This window comes from Setaria viridis, chromosome 3 (genome assembly GCF_005286985.2).
Source record: "Setaria viridis chromosome 3, Setaria_viridis_v4.0, whole genome shotgun sequence".
Lineage (NCBI taxonomy): Eukaryota > Viridiplantae > Streptophyta > Magnoliopsida > Poales > Poaceae > Setaria > Setaria viridis.
In genome coordinates this window covers 22,586,992-22,599,582 of record NC_048265.2, presented here as the reverse complement: position 1 = coordinate 22,599,582, position 12,591 = coordinate 22,586,992, and the positions used below count along the sequence as shown (strand labels likewise).

Here is a 12,591-nt window from a genome sequence, read left to right as displayed (position 1 = left end):
TCACATCAGTGACGAGATCGTCACCGAGGGGAAAACACAGCATCTGCAAGCTTTCAATGTACCCAATCATCTTAATCACATGAGGGCTGACTGGAGCACCTTCAGCAAGCTTGCAACCAAACAGGACCTTTAAGGTATTAAACCTGCCAACCCTCACCTGGTTTTCGAACTTGCCACGCAACCCCATGATCATATCGTACGGGTTAGTACTCTCAAATTGCTTCTGCAGCTCAGAGTTCATGCAAGCAAGCATCAGGCACTGCACATCCACCGCATCATCAGTATGCTTCACATAAGCATGATATGCACTAGTGGTGTGTGCGACATTCTTAGACTCTTCTAGGTAAGGCGTATCAAAAACGTACTCCTTTTTTTCTTGTCTGAGAACAATTCTTAGGTTCCGATTACAATCAACAAAGTTTATTCCGTTTAGCTTTTGTCTATCTAGGATCGATCGCAGATTGAAGTTTGATGCACTCGACATTTTCTACAACAGTAAGATACGCAATGATTATCACTTCTTTTATTAACATGTTTAATAAAAGAAGTCCTGCTATGTTGTGCGAACGTCCCTCGGCGTTGCATAGCAGGACGAGATCCAACGTTCCCTGTGATACTAGTGAGCTTTGGCATCACCGCTAGCATCATAGTGAACAAGGTAGGCAATATTTGCCAATCGCATCCAATGCGACTCTCATTTGTTGGGCAACATCATATGTCTCGGCTCCCAACACTTATGCCCCAAAGCTCAAGTCCGACTTGATAGCTCTGTCAACCAAACCAACACTATGCCGTGGTGTCCAACACCACCCAATGGATCAAGATACAAGATGACACCCTGCTTTGGCACACCCATCACCTACTAACAAGACCCCAATGGTGCAGCTGTTGGAAGGGCATAAAATCTTAATTTTTTGTGAGGAATTTATCATGCTCATCACAGGCAATGCATAATAATAATCATTACAGATAATCAAATTATTGTGATAGTATGGTCTTTCTTCGTCCAACAAAAATTAGCACATGTTGACGATAGCCAGTCCGCATGCATCTTGGGCACCTTCTCCAAGGTATGACGGTCGTCGAGTCGCTTCGCTCGTGTCGATGAATTACATAATCTAATTCAGCTAATGCACGCTAGTAGCTAAATTAAAATTATAAATTACATCACATGAGTGGCACACAGGCTGACTCAACCCGGCTGTAATAATTTGTGACACTCAAGCCACACGAATTCATTACACACAGATCATCACATTATTTTGAGACCATACCATCACATCATTCTATGCAAAAACGAGTTAGGTGTTTCTACGAACGATGCAACGTGTCCCCCCTTTTTTATTAAAACACGATCTGGTCTTGTCAGTCGATAATGGATATAACAGATTTTTTGCATGCTGCCAGCAAGCTAACAGACATGGCGTTCTAGCCAACATAGCCGTTCACGCCGCGTATCGACTGTTTCGCTACACAAACTCACAACCTCGTGGTCAAGCCGCGCGACGCTCACGCGCTATCGTAAAGACGGCCAGTTAGCTAGTCACATAATGAGGAAGCAAGAATGGAGTAAAACAGTTCAATTCGCGCGCAAAGCTATTCGCCAAAACGGTCTGATCTACAACCAACCATGCAAAATTTTTAATCTAGATCAAAAATAGCACAAGCACAGCCCTGGTACCACTGTTGGGAAATACGGTATGCTACTCGCTAGCACACAAAAATATAACCGCGTAAAATAGGATCACTTGCGAGTAGATGATCATAGATTATACCTTCGCTCATCGCGCGTCGCAGCGCAAGTCTTGATGAAGCGCGAGTAGTCGATCCGATCGACATCGAGGAAGTAGTCATACGATCTGATGAAGTGCGCAACCGAGCTACACCTCTACGGCAGTCCACACGTACGGGATGTAACGACGAACCGAAACTTTCCACGACACGTTCTTAGAGATTTCCACGATCAACCTTTGATCTGGAAGGGAAGACCGCAGGTGTGGCGGCGGTGGCACAAACCTTGCGTGCGGCAGGGACCTGGCCGGCAGCAGCACTTGCGTGCGGCAGGAGCCCTACGGCCGCAGCACTGGCAGGAGCCCTGCCCGGCAGCAGGACGTGCGGCAGATTTATTAGCTCCTAGGGTTAATCAAACTTGCCGGTGATTTGCATTTATAAACTTGCTTAATGAACCAGCATATCCAAATGAGCCCGGCCTCTTGGGCATCTCCAACAAATACTACTCTCCTCTGGATGCTATTTTGGAGAGCCAGAGAGGAAAGGTCAATGCAAAACGAGAAGAAGGGAGAGATGTCCAAGTGCTAAAGCATCAGCCAAATTCACAGCAATGCTTGTTGAAGCACCAACCGAGGCTGTTCAAGAACAGACAAGATGGAAAGCGCCGGAAGTAAGTTGGCTGAAGCGAAATGGAGAAAAGCTGGCAGTCAAAGTGGAGACTTGGGCTTCGTTCTTACTAAATCTTAACGATGCAGCGTGCGGCCAAGAGCCTTCTTAATTAGCGTTGTGTTTTCACTAAAGTGCTAATTCGTTAGTAGTTACTTTGTCTAAGTCTGAAGTTAGAAAAAGGAAAGAAAAAGAAAGCAGAAATGATTTGATGTAATACAAACATTGTTGCTTTGCTTAAGTTTCAAACTTGTAAAAAAAGGGAAAACAAACTAAAGTGTTAATTCGTTAGTAGTTACTTTGTCTAAGTCTGAATTTAGAAAAAGGAAAAAAGAAAGAAAACAGAAATAATTTGATGTAATGCAAAATCATGATTGCTTTGCTTAAGTTTGAAACTTGAAAAAAAAAGGGAAAATCATGGTTGCTTTGCTTAAGTTTGAAACTTGAAAGAAAAAGGAAAAACAATAAAAAATTCGCTAGAAGGAGGGCTTGAACCTCCGACCTTGTGGTTAACAGCCACACGCTCTAACCAACTGAGCTATTCCAGCTGTGTGTTGATCCATCTGTAAAATTAGAAAAAAAACTCTTTTGACAACTGCTACAGCAAAGTGCAAAATCTGACCTAAGCCAACTGCTGTTGCATCAGCTGTAAACACATTACTTTTCATCATACCTGTTAAAGGAAAATGCAAAATCTAGCCTAACGTGCCGCTAGCATGAAGATGCCTGGAGTTCTGCATTTGAATCTTTGTGCAGCAACTACAACGAGCAGTCTGGCTCACATTCAATAGGTAAAGCCAACAGTGATATGGGCAAAAGTAAAATGTGCAGCAGAGAAGTATGATGAAAAATGAAAAAAAAATCTCCCAAATAAGCCATTGAATCTGACTCGGATCCCTTTCAAGCCATGAAGTACAACATAGACAGCATAAAGCTGCTGCAAATTAGAAAAATTTACAGAACACTCGATAAGCAGACGTTCTTCACAGTCACAGCAATAGGGACATGAAGTATATACATCACAGTTCCATGAATTCGTAAAGGGAATAAACAAATCAACTATTGAATGGCAACGGTTGGGGCCAGCCATAGCCCATGGCACCCTTTTATTTCAAGTACTGCAGCTGGGAGTCATGAGGAATTGATTAATTGAGGGCTATATCACTTCTTCCATTTATCAAAAGAACCACTACCAAGATTTCTCTCAAGGGCCCAGTTCCTTTGCCAATTATCCACTGCTCTTTTTACTGTGGCCCTGGCCTCAAGGATCTCCACGTCTGTGAATTTGTGCTCCACGATTCCTATTGGACCTGGCTGGAGAACATGGATTACAGTCTCAACATCTTGCTCCACCTGCCTGAGAGAGAGCATCAAGAAAGTACATGAAAACATGATCTATTTTCTGGCAATTTCAGGAAATTATGGACACACATAAATGGAGTATCTATAATACATGACCTTAGTAAAAATACCTGATAAGATGAGGTAGTCTTTGAGGTAACAATCTCAGGAAAGACATCACACTAAAGTTCGTCTTAATTCAGATTCCTGTAATAACAACAAAGCGACATTTCAAAAAGAATATTACCTGCCTCTGAATAAGTAGAAACATATTACACCACAACTGTCTTGGTACAATCATAAATTTACAGTTCAGAGCATAGCATATGATCTTTTTTTACAAAAAAAAAGAAGTTCCCTAACATAGCCACTGAATAACTGAATTATATTCATTGACTCTTCTCTTACCAACCTTCTAATACAATTCCCAAATCGAGAAACAAACAATATTCAAGTTATTGTCAGAAGAACACAGACAACCTGATCGATGTAAAATATATTAACAAGGGCAGACCCAGCATAGGACATGAGTGCAGTGCGGACCTAGGATTTTGACACAGGGTATGGCACGCCAACTTTTCCACATACAATTCAGTATTATCCATTGCATAATATGGTAAAAAACACACTTCAAGTATAAAATAACATATTAAGTCTTAAATTCCACAATTAAGTTTTGAAACTTGCATAAATCGCAATACAAATTGTTCAAATACATCAAGTTCGAAACATGCGATGTCCCTATTCCTCTTCATAGTTCAATAATCCTACAGATAAAATATACAATGTATCAACAATCAACCGAGTCCTCGATTCCTACAAGGTACATCATTTAATCTACTACAGTGAGATCATAATTAGTGTTTGTTCCTCTAAAAAAACTGCATCAATTCATCTACGGGATCCCTTCATCTACAACAGGCTAGGGTTTGCAATTTCCATACCTTGGAATTAGATCCGCGGGCGTGGAGGGCCGAAGTCGAGGACTCGCGGCAGCCGGCAGGAGGGGGGCGGATTCGAGGCGGGGGAGGCGCCGACGGAGGTTCGGCCGTGCGGGCCGCCGGCGGCCGGGGCCTGGTCGGGGTTCTGGAACACCGGAAGGGATGACGGACGCGGCGTTGAGGCCACCTGTCCGGCTGGCTGGGCAGAGGGCCGAGGCGGGAGGCGCCAGTCAGCGGCGGCGGGTGGCGTCGCTCCTGCACCTGTCGGAGTCGCGGTGGCGGCTCGCGCCCTCCTCCTGCTGAGTGCGGGTTCGCTGCCGCGGCCAACCGAGATCGGCGCTCAAGTTTACCTCTAGACGGGCTGCTATTCGTTGTTTGGGCTCCCAACTACGAGCATCAAGGCCTATATTCATACATGGGCCCGTCGGAGCAACGTGGTGCCTTCAACTGTATAACCAAATACATACAGCTCTCACTTCATATAATGTTTGTTCGACTGTTCCTTTCCCCCTCGATCGAATACATCAGAGAAATTGTGTCTTTGTACTAGAGAGAAGAAAATTGTCTTATACTAGAAGCGTATCATGCTCACCAGTAGCGCTCTTAGAACAACCAGCATCCTCAAGTTCTAACTCGCAACGGCTCTCACTTCTTGTTTTCATACCCAATATATATCGCCATGAGCACTTCAGCAATGCCAACTTAGCACGGTAACTCTGAATTAGCCCATTCATAGCTTAAAACACTGAAGGGCAACGGACAATCTGCCAGTACATTGGAAATGAACAATCTGAAAATTACATACAATTCTTCCTCCAGACGACGAAAAGAAGAAGAAAAAGAGAAATGCGTACAGCTCTATTTCTTCTCACCCCTCCTACCAAACTATATCAACCATGACAAGCTCAAAAAAATAACCATACATGGCATTTCACAACAATGCAGAGCGAGCACAGCTTGGCAGAAACAACAGCTGCTTCGCTCCTACAGGCAATCATCATGTCATCAAATAGCAGACATGAAATCAATCCTTCGTCGCCTTCACGACGTGAACAATTGGCTCCCCAGTGTCACGATGGCGGTTCCGTCACCCATGAACGTCGTCATGGACATCTCCGTCTCCAGAATTCGGTCTAGCTCAGTCGCGACCAGCCTCATCCTTGGTCGCCGTCTTGATGATGGGTTCAGGCACTGGAAGGCAAGGCCAACAAGCTCCTTCATGCCTTCTGAAGTGAAGCTGCCGCCTAATCTTGGGTCAATCAATTCATTTGAACTGAAATGTGCTTCCATCTTTCGATGTGACAAGAAAATGTCTGTCAGTGGGCAGTTAGTTAAAAAAAATTCTTATTCACAAAAAACTGCAGCTCATTTTTAAATTTTGTTATTTTTCTCTGAAAGGAGAAACTGCAGCTCATCTTTTACATTGTTATTTTTCTCTAAAAGGTTACTATGTCTCAACTGAGATAGGAAAACACCATAATGATAGGACTTTCAGTATTCAAGAACAGAAATCCTAAGAGGAATTTATGTGCTCCTGCAGCATGACTTGGTACTTATCATGCCTAATGAGCATGAAAAATGATGTTAAGCTGATATGTTCCAGCTGTTATCAAGTTTTGGAAATTCCATTTTGTCAATGCAGAATGCACACATAGGTAAGCTAACTCTATGCTAATTGATGGACCAAAATGAAGAGAAGAATCTTTTCTTTCCCCGAGCAAAAAGGTGGTAGGAGCTTTTCATGTTTCCTCGACACATTAGATAATGAGACTTTGCTGGAGAATATGAAACAAACAGCAGGAGTTCAATAACTTCTTTTCTAGGCAACTTACAGCTACATGTCAGTGGAAATTACCCAGTGGGCCAGATATTCTCTGGATTCTGGAGGCATCAAGGAAGCTGCTTCCCTGCCAGTAATTAGCTCCAAAAGGAAAACTCCAAAGCTGTACACATCACTGCTTTCAGAGAACTGAGCCACCGATTGTACCCTACATATATGCATGCACAATGTGTTGGATGAGCAAAACAAAACATTCCACAACTGCAAATATTTAGCAGCATTAAACTGATGGTACTAAAAAGCACTGCTTTCACCACAGAAAACTAGTGCACATGTTATTGTGAAGTGGCCTACATTCACGTTTTCTTAAATGAACCTGGTAACTAAACTTACTCTGGGTCTTGGTAGACACTGCTACTGAACCCATGTGATGGGCCAGCTTCGTCAGACCCTCTAAGTAACCTAACAAGTCCAGCATCAGCCACCTTTGCAATGAAATTTTCATCAACAAGCACATTGTTTGTCTTGAAGTTTTTGTGAATCAAAGGAACATCGCGACTGTGCAGATGGTTTAAACCTGCAACAGGATTGAACTCCCATTAATTTTAATTCAAGCCAGTAACCCAGAAAAAGGGCAAATCTCACAGTTTTCCTACCTTTAGCTGCCCCAATGGCTATTGACAGCCTTTGTTTGAACTCAAGCCGTGCCGTGGAGCCTTTCCCTGGTAAATAATGTGAAGCTTCAAAGGTAGTAAGGCAAGGAAGGCTACGATCCTTTTTCCTAACAAGAGCTGAACATTACCATACAGATGGCCACAGACGCTGCCATTGGGCAGGTACTCGTACACCAGCATTTGTAGACCCCCTTCTTGACAGTAACCAATGAGAGTTACAACGTTTCGGTGACGAATCTCTGAGAGCCACCTAACCTACATTTTGCAAGGGACAATCGAACTATTAAGAACCAACTTTTAGGCAACGACAAATGCATTTATTTTACTTGTCCTTGGCTAATTTATGGCATTTGTTAGACTAGAAAACAACAATGGTTGCCAGAGAAAGGAAAGATCTTCATAACACCACAACTTGTCATTTGCATTGGCTAAAAGTGTTCCATTACTGCCCAAAACAAAATGCAAATTATTGCAGTTAAGTGCCGAATCCAAATAACACAGTGCATCCAGAACTTCCAAGTCAGATCGCAGAAAGTACCAAAACATCAATGGTTGAAAACTGTTAATACTTGACAAAATAATTATGGCAAATGCACATCAGAGACTAAGCAAGTATGAGGATGACAGAGTGCAGAAGAAAACTTTCCAATGCAGAACAATGTCCCTAGAATCATACTTTGATCGACACTTTTACCTCATCAGCAAACTCCTGCCTTGCCGCCCCTACACGCCTCTTGATCGCGACAATCGTGCCATCAAGAAGCAGCCCCATGTACACCAATCCGAAGCTCCCCGCGCCGACGATGTTGGCGTCGCTGAAGTTCTTTGTTGCCTGCACAAGCTCCTCCAGCGAGAATTGCCTCGCAACCTGATGCTCCGTCTCCGGCTCCGGCGCCAACGAGCTCCGGCCCCCCTTGCCCCACTCCACTGACGCATTGCATTGGCAGTTAGCACGGTGGACAAAAAAAATGATGTCGATGGGGAATGCAAGAATTAGCCGTCTCAGTTCACCCACCTAGCGTCGAAGGGTCGGAGGAGCCGGTGTCGGAGTTGCGGTTACGCCGCGCCCTGCGCCGCGCCGCGCACCAGAGCGCGAGGAGCACGGCCGCCGCCGCGAGCAAAGTGGCGCCGCCGGCGGAAATGCCGACTACAAGGGCGATCGGCAATGACATCCGGGTGCCCGTGACATCGAATCTGCAAAAGGACAAGGATGGGTTAGCTGCGCCGCACCGGACCTGGGGAATGGTCCAGCAACCCCCCAAAACACCTCGCATCAAAAAAGCCCCCTCTTTTCAACCCTTTGACCTACCCCTAAACCAGTGAGTGCTATAGCCCCGGCATTCATCAATGCAGCAGCAATCTTCCCCCAAATCGGCGCCTCAATTCGGCAATGCAGCTCGCCAGGGCAAAGAACCCAAGATCCCAATGGCCAATCGCCGCAAGAACCGGCGGCCCTTTAGAGCGGACGGCGAATTGTCGGCGGCGATCGATCAAGAGGGGAAGAGGATGAACCAAGGAGGAGGAGAAGAAGGGAGCAGCAGCAAGCGCGAGGGAGGAGGGGATAGATGGGGGCTGCGGTGCTGGTGGTGCGCGACGACTGCTGGTGTAGGGGGCAGCCTCCCACCCGCCCTCGTCTCCCCCACATGGCAACTGGGGGGCGGCAAATTGCGGTGCCGCGGCCTTTTGTCAATGCGGCCACGCCATGCCAATGCCATTTCTTGCGCGCCATGGCCCCCTACGCTGCGCCGCGCTGCCCCCCATCCATCACCCCATGTGTGCGCGCGTGTCGGGGGGCGTGTGCGCCTCAGCGCCGTAGGGCCGTGCGCGTTGGAGGCGGAGAGGGTGGGTGACTGTGGGGTGCCGCCGCGCCCGTGTGGGGCTACGCCTAGGGAGGGACTGAGAGCGTGGCTGCATTGCCTGCCTGCCGCATTGGAATCTTTCACCGTCCTCTGCTCTCTCGGTGTCTCCTCCGCCTGTACTCCCTCCATCTATTTTTATAAATTATATATTTAACAGGATCTTTTGATTATTTATTTATCTTATATTATATTATTTATGGTTATAAATTTATGGTTACGATAAAGTATATTTAATTATGAATTCAACCATATAAAATTTATATAATGAAAATAAAAAATTAATAGTTAAATTACTAGTCAAAGATTGTAAAATTTGAATCTTGCCATGCGCTTACTTTATAAATAAAAATGGAGGGAGTAGTACATTTCAGTCTACCGCAAATTATTATAATTAAATAAATAAACAAAACAAATCCACAACGCATGCACACATTGACCATTGGATTGCGTAAGAAATCGCCGTCCCAATTCTGAGCATGTGTGGAATGAATCAACAAGAGTGAGAAAGAGAGAAGAGGAGGGAGAGAGATGGAGATGGGGGATCTTGAATTCTTGATGGCGCATTTCTGGTACAAGGAAAAGGGGAGAGAATCTGCTGGCTCCGAGCGTTCGGAGGAGGAAGGCCCGCTCTCTCCTTCTCTCCTTTCGCTTTCACCGTGGACACACGCAAACATTGACAGGGGCCAGCCAACCAGGGGTCAGGCCAGGTCCCGGAGATGAGATGACTTGTGTGGCTGTGTTGTTGCGGGGCTTTTCCTCCGCCTTGCCGGAGTGCCGGTGCACCGAATCCATGCCTCTCTTTGTCACAGGATGCTGATTTTTAGGCAACCTGCGATCCTCTGCGCTCGCCACGCTGAAAGCTGAATCACTACACCGTGCCTCAATGTTCAGTTGTTCACCCAGAAAAAAGTGAAAACCAACAGAAACTTGTTATTATTGTGTTATTGATCACTTGTTTCTTCGCCCAACTCTATCTAAGAATTCCTTTGTTTGACCTTTGCTAGTTTGTCGATACTTTTGGTGATTAGGTGGTTTTTAAGACTATTTGAACTTTGTAATTTCGTTGCTTTCAAGTAATTTCGTTCCTCCTCTGCTTACCAACTTATTACTGTCTCCACACACACACACCGTGATGGTTTGTTGGTTTCAGCAGCAAGCAAAAAGGGCCTTACTGATGCTCAGACTCATCAGACCAGAGAGAGACCAGGAGCAAGAAAGAAGAGGAGGAACGAAGAAGAATACGGTGGCGGACAGGCGGCCCCCCCGGTCGCAAGTAGCTGCTGGCTGGGCTGTCCTCCCGCGGCCGCCGTACGGCTCGCCTTGGGCCGGAGGGGAGGGACCCCGGTCCCCGGCCACGGGATCTCGATCTTTGACCGGCCGGCCGCTGGATTGATTAGCACGCTCGTGCTCAAGCTTAATCACCCTCTGTTTATGCGAAAGTGAGCTCAAGTGAAGTCTCTGCGTGTGTGAAAAGGGGCCGGACGAACAGGGGTTGGCTTTTGGGGCTCCAAAAGCTCCCTCCTCTGGATGGAGCCCTCCCCTTCCCCCATGTAAAAAGGGTCTGTGCTACAGCGCCTAGCAGTCCCACGGCTCTTTTTGCTGCTGGACGGGGAGCTGGCTTGCCTTGGTTACCTTTTCGTCCTTTCTGATGCAAGTTGAGCAGCTTCTTCCATCTATCAGTGAGTGTGCTGTCAAAAGATGGCACTACCATCAACAGTGCTCGGCTAAATCACTAAAATATATCCAGTTAAGATAGGTCGGTTTGCTAGAGTTATAATGGCATCTTAGTGAATCTTAGGCCCGTTTGATACCCGGCTAAAGTTTAGCACCTGTCATCGAACGTTTGGATGCTAATTAAGAGTATTAAACATAAGCTAATTACACAGATGGAGTCTAATTTGCGAGACGAATCTATTAAACCTAATTAGTCCATGATTTGACAATGTTGTGCTACAGTAACCATTTGCTAATGATGGATTAATTAGGTTTAATAGATTCATCTCGTGAATTAGCATTCTGCAATTAGTTTTATAATTAGCTCATATTTAATCCTTCTAATAAGCATCCGGACATCCGATGTGTGACACTGCTAAAGTTTAGCACCTAGTATCCAAACACCTATAAAAATTTTTGTTTAGTCGAATTATCAAACACACCCATTTCATCACATGGAGCGTCTAGTTCGTAGATAATTCCGGCAGAGATGTGCAACAGGGGTCCTAGATAGAGTGCAGCAGCGCGCAAGTTGCTGTGGCTGGAGGAAGCAGCCAAGAACAGCGTAGCAACGGGCCCAGTCAGATCCACACTCCTCCCAAGGATCCAAACCTGCTGCATCAAAATAAACTATGCTCACACACCCAGTCCACGCAGCCCGGATAAAAAAATTTGCAAGCACGGTCATGCATTCTGGGGCTGCATACAAACCTGAAATAAAATAAGATATAGACCCTGCAAAGTACTCTCTTTGACCTCATATACATTGGCCTCGATGTAATGTGTGATATCAGAGCAGCCGAGCAGGTGCAAGTGCAAGTGCTGATGTTCTAATTCTTCAGACATGTATGCATGTTCGATAACTGGAAATTATCTAAAATTACCTCCAGAGAAATCATCTGAAAATGCACGGCTTTTGCTGTGTTACATGCATGTGATGTTTTTTTTTTTTTGGTCACTAGAGCTGGAGGAACGTCGGATGCGATCTCTCTCAACAGGGAGACGTCCAAGTTGACCAAATAAGAAGCCAAAGCTGGGAGCACGATTAAAACAGTGGGAGGCCACATGCATGATGCTGTCATGGATGTGAGAATCCAATGGCATTGCCTCTCTGCAGAGACACTCATCACAATGGGCCAAACGTCCAGCCTGTTTGCATCCAAAACCACAGGGTTGAGGATCTATATGTAGACATTGCATCAATTATTAAGAAGATCTGGCGATCATATATAAGCAGGATGTGGTGATGATCTTAAAGTAGAACCAACACTCTATCCAAATTAGAGAGTGCATCTGAATGCATTAGGCCGTGTTTGCATCAGCTCAGATTGTGGGTAGAGTGTTTAGCTTTTACAATCAAATACTAAACACAAACAATCAGCTTCTCACCCAAAACTATGAATCTACGTGCCACATTGTTACAATCACGAACAAATCCTTAGATTGGTAGATGTATACCTGATGTGGCATTCAGTAGATGTTGCTCTTCTTCCTTATCCCTACGCAAAGACTATCTTAAATCAGTATGGGTATTCCATAAAACAGTTACTAAGAAATTTCCCTCATATGGTAAATATAAAAAAATAGAGTTTTGCGATCTAAAATCATCACAGAAGTGAGGAGAGAAGTTTCTCCTTGGATGTGTGTGATGCTAAACTTTTCGTTGCACAAAGAAATGAGATCATATGGCAATTAAATACCAAAAGCGGCTCAACATTGAAAGTGGAAAGTGCACAAACATGGCACACCTGGTGATACGACATTGATTGCAAATTATTTGCTGAAACGAGAAGCAATTAAGGATCTGAAAGGGCCAAATCAGCATTGAATGCAGCAGGCCCCATTCTTTTTTTAAGAAAAGGGAATATATATTAGGGCATGGCTCC

General features: G+C 45.0%; 2 protein-coding genes and 1 non-coding gene across 7 annotated transcripts; all 3 read right to left on the bottom strand.

Moving 5' to 3' along the window:
* Positions 1–2,871: 2,871 nt before the first annotated feature.
* TRNAN-GUU (transfer RNA asparagine (anticodon GUU)) lies at positions 2,872–2,945 on the bottom strand. Its single transcript has one exon. It is a non-coding gene; the product is annotated as a tRNA-Asn (tRNA).
* Positions 2,946–3,241: 296 nt separating this feature from the next.
* LOC140222377 (uncharacterized) lies at positions 3,242–5,011 on the bottom strand. The gene is made up of 3 exons (XM_072292801.1): positions 4,683–5,011; positions 3,870–3,945; positions 3,242–3,754 (listed from the first exon to the last, which is right to left on the bottom strand). Exons 2-3 carry the CDS (start codon positions 3,914–3,916, stop codon positions 3,559–3,561), a joined length of 243 nt encoding a protein of 80 aa, XP_072148902.1. The 5' UTR covers positions 3,917–3,945; positions 4,683–5,011; the 3' UTR covers positions 3,242–3,558.
* A 370-nt stretch (positions 5,012–5,381) lies between these two features.
* On the bottom strand, positions 5,382–8,926 carry LOC117849915 (probable serine/threonine-protein kinase PBL28). 5 transcript variants are annotated; one of them, XM_034731652.2, is made up of 8 exons: positions 8,443–8,899; positions 8,149–8,327; positions 7,828–8,060; positions 7,262–7,388; positions 7,116–7,199; positions 6,853–7,036; positions 6,535–6,667; positions 5,382–5,969 (listed from the first exon to the last, which is right to left on the bottom strand). In XM_034731652.2, the coding sequence occupies exons 2-8, from the start codon at positions 8,303–8,305 to the stop codon at positions 5,721–5,723; spliced, it is 1,167 nt and encodes a 388-aa protein (XP_034587543.1). In that variant the 5' UTR covers positions 8,306–8,327; positions 8,443–8,899; the 3' UTR covers positions 5,382–5,720. The 5 variants fall into 5 exon arrangements, with proteins under 5 accessions (XP_034587543.1, XP_034587544.1, XP_034587545.1 ...); XM_034731653.2 differs by having other exon boundaries at positions 7,116–7,181; positions 8,443–8,893; XM_034731654.2 differs by having other exon boundaries at positions 5,800–5,992; positions 8,443–8,926.
* Positions 8,927–12,591: the final 3,665 nt, after the last annotated feature.